This window comes from Hylobates moloch, unplaced genomic scaffold, assembly GCF_009828535.3.
Source record: "Hylobates moloch isolate HMO894 unplaced genomic scaffold, HMol_V3 SCAFFOLD_10, whole genome shotgun sequence".
Classification (NCBI taxonomy): Eukaryota; Metazoa; Chordata; class Mammalia; order Primates; family Hylobatidae; genus Hylobates; species Hylobates moloch.
In genome coordinates, this window is record NW_026652285.1 from 76,707,548 (window position 1) to 76,717,084 (window position 9,537).

The 9,537-nt window shown below is 38.2% G+C and overlaps 1 protein-coding gene across 1 annotated transcript; it reads right to left on the bottom strand.

Annotated features, from left to right (window-relative positions):
- Positions 1-2,328: 2,328 nt before the first annotated feature.
- On the bottom strand, positions 2,329-3,353 carry LOC116474240 (olfactory receptor 13C4-like). Its single transcript, XM_032162673.1, is given in 2 exon segments — positions 2,329-3,269; positions 3,272-3,353. Coding segments are annotated over 2 exon segments (1,023 nt in total).
- Between the last annotated feature and the right edge of the window lie 6,184 nt (positions 3,354-9,537).

Genomic DNA, 9,537 nt, shown 5'->3' on the forward strand with positions numbered 1-9,537 from the left:
GAATTTCAGTAACAGCAGATTACTGTTCTCAGTGATTCTAGATGATCAAAGGTAGTGAGGGCAAAGAATAAAAATCTCTCCTCATAATTTTGCTTTTCTCAGATAAGGTCCTCAATAGTTGCACAATAATGCCATTTCTATGCTTCTTTTAATTTTAAATGACAAAAATTGTACATATTTATGGTACACAAGATGATCTTTTAATACAAGTATTGTATTAGTCCATTTTCATACTGATATGAAGAAATACCTGAGACTGGGTAATTTATAAAGAAAAAGAGGTTTAATGAACTCACAGTTCCACATGGCTGCGGAGGCCTCACAATAATGGCAAACATCAGAGCAGGAGCAAGATGAGATTTGGGTGGGGACACAGCCAAACCCTATCATTCTGCCCCAGCCCCTTCCAAATCTCATGTCCTCACATTTCGAAACCAATCATGCCTTCCCAACAGTCCCCTAAAGTCTTAACTCATTTCAGCATTAACTTAAAAGTCCATGGTCCAAAGTCTCATCTGAGACAAGACAAGTCCCTTCCACCTATGAGCCTGTAAAGCCAAAAGCAAGTTAGTTACTTCATAGATACAAAGGGGTACAGGCACTGGGTAAATACACCCATTCCAAATGGAAGAAATTGACTAAAACAAAGGGCTACAAGCTCCATGAAGTCCGAATCCAATAGGGTAGTCATTAAACCTTGAAGTTCCAAAATGATCTCCTTTGACTCTATGTCCAGGTCACACTGATGCAAGAGGTGGGCTCTCATGGCCTTGGGCAGCTCCACCACTGTGGCTTTGCAGGGTACAGCCTCCCTCTCAGCTGCTTTTACAGGCTGGCTTTTCTAGATGCATGGTGCAAGATGTTGGTGGATCTACCATTCTGAGTTCTGGAGGACAGTGGCCCTCTTCTCACACCTCAACTAGGCAGTGCCCCAGTGGGGACTTTGTGTGTGGGCTCTAACCCCACATTTCCCTTCTGCACTGGCCTAGCAGAGGTTCTCCATGGGGGCCCTGCCCCTGCAGCAAACTTCTGCCCAGACATCCAGATGTTCCCATAAATCTGAAATCTAGGCAGAAGTTCCCAAACCTTCATTCTTGACTTCTGTGCACCTGCAGGCTCAACAACATGTGGAAGCTGCCAAGGCTTGGGGCTTGCACCCTCTGAAGCCATGGCCCAAGCTTTACCCTGGCCCCCTTTTAGCCATAGCTAGAGTAGCTGGGACACAGGGCAACAAGTCTTTAGGATGCACACAGCAGGGTGGCCCTGAGCCTGGCTCAGGAAACCATTTTTTCCTCCTAGGTCTCCAGTCCTATGACGGGAGGGGCTGCCAGGAAGGTCTCTGATATGCCCTGGAGACATTTTCCCCATTGTCTTGGCAATTAACCTTTGGCTCCTCGTTACTTATGCAAATTTCTGTAGCAGGCTTGAATTTCTCCTCAAAAAATAGGTTTTTCTTTTCTATCACATTGTCAGGCTGCAAATTTTCCAAACTTTTACGCTCTGCTTCCTCTTGAATGCTTTGCCTACTTAGAAATTTCTTCTGCCAGATACCCTAAATCATCTCTCTGAAGTTCAAAGTACCACAGATCTCTAGAGCAGAAGCAAAATGCCACCAGTCTCTTTGCTAAAGCATAACAAGAGTCACCTTTGCTCAAGTTCCCAACAAGTTCTTCATCTCCATCTGAGACCACTTCAGCCTGAACTTTATTGTCTATATCACTATCAGCATTTTGGTCAAAGCCATACAGCAAGTCTCTAGGAAGTTCCAAACTTTCCCACACTTTCTTATCTTTTTCTGAGCTCTCCAAACTGTTCCACCTCTGCTTGTTACCGAGTTCCAAAGTCACTTACACATTTTCAGGTATCCTTATAGCAGCACCCCACTACCTGTTACCAATTTACTGTATTAGTCCATTTTCATACTGGTAGGAAGAAATACCCAAGACTGGGTAATTTATAAAGAAAGGCAGCTTTAATGGACTCACAGTTCCACATGGCTGGAAGGCCTCACAATCATGGTGGGTGGTGAAGGAGAAGCAAAGGCACATTTTACATGGTGGCAGGCAAGAAAGCAGGTACAAGGGAACTGTGCTTTTAATGAAACCATCAGTTCTCATGAAATTTATTCACTATCAAGAGAGCAGCATGTGAAAAACCCACTCCCATGATTCAGTTACCTCCCACCAGGTCAATCCTACAACATATGAGGACTATAGGAACTAAAATTCAAGAATTGGGTGGGGACACAGCCAAAACATATCATATATACATTGTGAAATGGCTAAGGCAAGCTAATTATACATAAAAGACCCATATATCCCTTTGATCTTACTGGTTAATAGCTTTCTTGCTCAGCAAATATTTTATAGCAGCTTTTACATCTTTATTTCTCAAGCTATAGATTATGGGGTTTAACATGGGGGTCACAACCCCATAAAACATGGAAACAAGCCCCTCTGTAGCTTGCAAGTTGTCTTTCCCAAGGAGGTCCTGGGACTTAGGTTTTGCATACATAAAGAAGATGGTACCATAAAATATGATCACAACAGTCAGGTGAGCTGAGCATGTAGAAAATGCCTTGTGTCTTCTTGTGGCTGAGTTCATTTGCAAGATGGTGTAGAGGATGAACATACAGGAGAAAAAAATCACGAGCAGAGGAAGAACTAGGAAAGCAATATTTGACACTGCTAGGGTAACAATAATGACAGATGTATCAGCACAAGCTAATTTTAGGACAGCTAAGATCTCGCATAAGAAATGATTAATAATATTGTTCCCACAGAAAGGCAATCGCATGGTAAGCGATGTTTGCACAATTGAATTGATTCCACTGGAAAGCCATGATACAGAAGCCATCAGTACATACACCACCTTGCTCATGATGATGGGGTATCTCAGAGGGTTACAGGTGGCCACATAACAATCAAATGCCATCATGCCAAGGAGGAAACATTCTGTTGACCCCATTGCAAGCCCAAAGAACATCTGCACTGCACATCCAGAGAAGGAAATGTTTCTTTTCTTTGAGATTAAGCTCACCAATGTTGAGGGAATGGAGGAGGTTGTATAGCAGATATCCAGGAAAGAGAGGTTGCCCAGAAAGAAGTACGTGGGTGTGTGAAGACAAGAATCCAAGATGCCTGCTATGATCAGAACACCATTGCCAATTAGAATCAGAGCAAAGAAAATGATCTCAAGTTTGGGGTAACCAGAGATTCCCAGAAGAATGAATTCTCTCACAAATGTCTGGTTTATCTTCTCCATGTCCCAGCTTTCAGGATGCCAAAGGAAGACCCAATGTATAATATTTTCACAGCCAAGCAACAAATGTAAAAAATAACTTGGATAAACATTACTCTAGGGTGAAATAGAGACTGTTTGTTTTAAAGCTCTACCATTGAGTTATCTTAAATAGTATTGTGCCTAGAATACAGCCCACTAGGATGTTTAGAGTTTCTATGCCCTGTATCTAATATCTGAAGATCTACCTAGGATCAGAAGTGAATACAGACACAACTTTTCTTATTGTTGAGGACATCCCAAGTTGAGTTTTCTAAAAGCCTTAGACTATTGCACACAACAAACCTAACTTCTTCATTTAGTCAAGCCCAGTGAGAGAGCTGCAAAGAAGAAAAAAGACAACTCAACAAGAACTGGAATTTCGACCCAGCGTTTAATAGAAACGTTTAGAATTTTAAAGCAGGTTAGATGTTCATGTACATTTGTTTGTCTGCCTAAAACTCTGAATGTCTTTCCAGTCAGATAAATGCGCATTTTTATAGGGAAGACATTTGATAATAGTAAATTGAGCCCCATACACTGCAATTTAACATCTGTTCAAAGGTAAAGTTAGTTGTTGATCTCATTCTAACATCCCACTCTTACTATTTTGTTATTTCCTATGACAAGATCATGGTGTAGACCAGCTCTACAGGCATATGATGGGGAATCTTTGGAGAACAATACATGATCTCTATTTGTTTTACTCCACGGCTTCAGAGTTAATCTTGAGAATTCGTTTAAGTAAACCTGAAAAAAGAGTAATAATAGTCCAACATATTTGTGTGTATGTGTGTGCAGCACTTTACAAAAAGCAAATGAATCTTCTCATTATCCTTAATTTGCTTTTCTCAAATGTAAAAGACAGAATGTGACCTAAAACTAAAAAGGGAAACTTAAAGCTCAGCTCTTTGGATGGCAACACCAAAAGTTATCTTACCTTGTTTTCGCAAAGTACTATCCAAAATTTTTAGCTTTGATGGAATTTCAATTTTCCAAATTTCATATGCATATAAATCACCTGAGGATACTGTTAACATGTAAATTTTATGTTAGTACGTCTGGGGCAAGGCCTGTGATTCTTCATGTCTATTAAGTTCCCAGGGTATGTTGAACCACTGGGATGAGTGCACATTTTGAGTAGCAAGACATTGGTTTAAGTATAGTGAGTTAGTAGAGTATCTGGATGTTTCTGATCTAAATAGATTTTCTCTTGTGTTATTATATGGACTGGCTTAACAGCCTGGAAAATGACCAAAAGCCTAATTCTTTTGTGTTTGACAGCAGGACAAACTTTTGCTGGACTGCTATAATATGTGTATGATATTACTGATTGCCTAACTTGAGCACAGTCCTGTTTCAACACAAGTAAGGGTGGGAAAAGTATGACACAACATGTCTGCCATCAAAAAGTTCATAATTCAATAACAAAAACATGAAAACTACACATGGAACAATTTGATAAAGAATATAATTATATCATGTGACCAGGGTGAATATTATAAGTAACCTCAGAAGGAGGAGGTAAATGAGAAATAAATAAATCAAGTGAGAGTTCTGAAAGAATTTCAAACTTATACCAGATCTGGAAGCACAGAAGGAATGTGGCAGGTTTGGAAGAGAAGAGAGAAACGGGTATTCCAGAAGGGAGGGCAACTTAATGTTTTAGAGGAGCAGAATGGCAGTACCTACTTTTCAGACAGGGGAGTTTCAGCAGAAACACATCTGAAAAGTTAATGAGGCAGGCATATAGAAGGGCCCAAAAGTTAGGAAGAAGAAAAATGGCATTCCCTTTTGTATGTAAGGGACTTACTATTAGATAAGAACACCCAGCACAAGGTGACTGCTTAGCCCCTGTAACTTTAGCTACCTTTCAAACCTGACATGATATAATTTGATTTTATGAGGTTTTGAATAGATATGTGACACAAGGAATTAAGATGCTTACATTAATGCTGACAGGCCAAGGCAAAATCCAAAGCCCATTCTCCTTCCACTACTTCTCTAACAGGTAGCATTAAAATCTGTATAGAAATCATATGTCAACAACAGAGAACAGTCAGTGAGTAACATAATAAATGGAGTTCATAAAGGTGAAACTTTAGTCTGTTAAAAATGTACAGGGAGAATGATTAATTCTTGAGGACTTAGTAGTGCTTATCATGGAAGAAGGTTCATGGTTGTGGGATTGAATCATATGCTTTAGAACAGTCCATTTGCTGTGAAACTTTTCTACAGTACTTCGTAGCACAGGTCAAAATTCTCTCTCAAGCAGGCTACAGAAATGCTTTGAGGATGCATTGGATAAGTAATATCAACACACTAGCAGCCCAGTCATGAAATCAAAGGGAAGAAAACAGAAAGATAATGACTTACCAGGAAATGTGGTGATGATGTGCCAGATCCCGCCTAGATCTCCAGCCCAGGCCTGGAGAATCTGTTGGCTTTGACTTCCAGACAAATGTAATGACAATGCATTTTAGGCTACCTAGACAGCTTCTTTTGCCATCTGCTCCAAGCCTTCCCCTCCTAGGAAGAAATTATCTCACCACTTCAATCCACCTTAGGCCAAGCCTATCTTGCTACCCTTGGTTTTCTTCTTATCCCAGCTCTTTAAATTGGTTCTCTCATGTATTGTGAGATAACACGAGACATGGGGAAGGAGCTTGCTTGTCTTGCCCATTCCTCTACACCTATGGCCTAACACGGTGGCTACACATAATAGATGGGTATTTCTAGGCTCTTAGGCAATTTCCCTGTGCAGTATTTATGGATTAATGTTCAGAACTTTTAATATGCACAAAGTGTTTATTTGCAGCAAGTAATCTGTTAAAAAAAACACAGAAAATATCTCTTTCTGTCAGTACTAATAAGCTGCCAACTTATAAAGAGATTAACTAGTTTATGCACTGCAAGTATAAAGGCGTCACTTAATTCACACTTGAGCAGATATGGCATGGGGTTAGCCTAGTTAAAAAGTGCTTGGGATTCAGAAACAAAAATCCTAGTTTTGAGGTTATTTTTTCTTCTAATATGTAACTTGTTTTTCATTTGTTAAACAGTTACAGAAATACCTGCCCTACTTTTCTTACAGGTTTGTTATGATAAAAAAAATTCAGCTGGCATATGGAAACTGCTTTATGGATTAACCAGCACTATGCAGATCATAATAATGATATTATTATCATAGCCATATTTGGTAATAATACCACATTGATATCTGTATTGCCTAATGATATTCACACTATAAATCCACATGTAATAATAGCTTTAATTATAAATTTAAAAGGTACAGTTTCATGGTATTCAGGACTTACCTTTACAATGATAAATTATGTCTCCCTCCTAGAAGAACCAGGTACTATTTCCTAGTATTTATGTCAGCATTATGAATTAAAGTCATGTTCAACAAAAGATGTCAGATTCCATAGATGTGGAACAGTACATATTTGTTATGCAACAGTTATTGTAATTGTTCCCCATTTCCCAGAGCAATTTAAAATTGGAGTGAGAGATCTGTGGAATGGAGAAACTCCTGGTGCGTTAGGGACAGTGTCCCACAGACCCAATTAAGAGGGGTGCTGGGAATAGATTGTGGGTGAACTAAGGCTCACAAATGAAATAACACTCTCCTGCCCACATAACTTCCAGGAGCAGGGGCAGATGTTCACCAAACTTTATGAAATGTGAGAGCGTCCTAGTTGAAAATATATCTACCAAAGTTAATTCAAAGTAAGAGATTAATAATTCAAAGGATGTTTACTAAAAATGACCTCGATATTATGAATGAAATAAAATGGATAATAGCTATGAATTAAATGCATTGTGATTAACTGTTTGCTTTATTCTTTTTGAAAAATTAATTTTATGCAGCATGCGATTTTCAAGCTTTTTTGAAATGAAAAGAAATACAGATAAGCAATAAAATAAATAGATCCATGGGACAAAAGCAACTCTATATGTTTAAGGCCAAAAAAGTGAAAAAAAAATCCAGAATTTATAGTTTGGGATATTATTGGGAAGTAAGGACATTATTGAATTTAAGTGTCTTAGCAAAGTCTATTAAGCTATATTTTAGATATTAACACTTAGATTGTGACTGTAATTTTCTAGTAGATGTCACATTTCATGTACAATACTTGAATTCTCAGAAATAACAATTTACTTAAAAAGCAAAAACAGTATTTATATACACACATAGACACAAACACATACATACAAACATAGCCCCCCCAACCAACACACACACCACAAACCGTGGTCTGTGTACATTAAATATGAATAGATATATGTCAAGAGTTTTTTTAATATTATAGAAGTCTAGAGCTAGAAAACTCTGCAAAAATCATTTAGTAAGACTTTTCTTCCTATAGATGAGTAAACTGTGGTAAAAGTGATGAAATACTATTCCCAAGTCATTGTTAGCATTTGACCTAGAGAGAATTCAGAACGGTCACTCTTCAGAAGAACCAGATAATGACAATAACAATACTATATGAATTTTTGCCAGTTCTTAGACAATAGCTAATGGAATAGTCTGAAAATATAGGCCTCATATGACTGCAAGACAAAGGACTCCTACATGGAATGAGTAGTGAGACATTTTATTAACCTGAAGAGAGATTATTGGAGTGAAACTTATCTATATGTATTATAGAACTTCCCTTCTGAATTCAGAAAAGGACTACAATCAACAAAGGAGAGCCTTTATTCTCTTTTTGGAAGTGGCCTCTAGGGGACATAAGATGAGAGGGCATAGAGGCATTCGAGCAATGCAACAAAGTATGAAAATATATGCATCCCATTGTCTCCCTCAAGAGCAGGAAATACACATAAAAATTGATCTGCTTCTCAGCAGAAAAATCAGAGATGAATGGCAGTTATAAGTCGGCTACTGAAAGGATCCGGGAGGAGCCATAGCTGGCAAATGGGTTATACTGGCCCATTATCTGGTTTCCAGGTGGATAACAGTGAATACTGACAGAGACAGACACTTATTCTGCATTTAGGTTTGCATACATCGCAAATAAAGCAAATACTACTAACACCACTAGTATAGGCCGAGAGCAAATGTATTATTTTAATTTGGATGTTGGTCACCTTGTTAAAGAACTCTAAAATTCAACAATGAGTAACAAAGCATCATAAATAGTAGATTTATATCCATTCCCATTCACAAAAACATGGACAAATGAAAATTGAAATGAACAACTGAAACCCCTGCTTACAAAATTGGAGGGTAACAAGGACTAAAGGGATGTGTTTCACAACTGAATGAATGTGTGTTAAAACTTGCTATACATGGAATTAAATGGAGACCACCATTGGATCTATTATTGAGTTATTGTAGAAGATACAGAGAAGATAGTGGGAATGATACAGGTGTTCAAAGAAACTCTTCTGTTTCTAACACTTTTTCTTTTTATTTGCCTGCTTCTGTGTTGGCAGGACACTCATTGCATTTATGAGTTCCAGAACATTATTTGCTGACCACAACACCATGACAATACATCTAAATATTACTACTGCCCGTATTCCTAAAAGAATGATAATATGGATCATTCTCTCTTTTCACCTTTTAAAAGTGGGATTAATGGTTTCTGTCTTTCCTACCTGGTGGATGATGCAGGCCTATATGCTTGCAGTTATCCAACCCTACTCCAATATAACAGAATTGATAAAGGGTTTATATTGCTGCCAACTTTATGTCAGTTCTCTAGCTGAACCTAACAGTCCTACTCCAGGGAAGATAATCTAGGTAAAATAAATTAAAGTGGAGGAAAAGAGAAGTAATTGTAGCTATAAAAGGAGCCTATGAGAAGCTCTTTGACATACTCTAAGATACATTTGGACGTTACTACTGCGGTATGACAGTAACCTAGGAAGATCAACATTTGGGGTTCAAAATATACACTCAAACTCTATTTATGCAATAAGCAGTTAATGACAACAATGTATTTAGTGTATAATTCAACATTGTTTCTCAAAAGTGGCCTGGAAAGTATGATTGAAGTTTTCAGAACTCTCCTTTTTGGACTGAAATTTCTTCCTCCTGCAGAACCATGTCCTGTATCTCTATTAAAGCCTTATATGAGTACACAATCTGGAATCACATGCGTTCTGTAAAATAGCCAACCCTGGGTAAATGTTGCAATGTTTAACACAAAAATCTGGCCTATCTTGAAATGTATTAATTTCTTTTTAAGAGATGGGGTCTTGCTCTGTCACCCAGGCTGGAGTAGTGGCACAATCATAGCT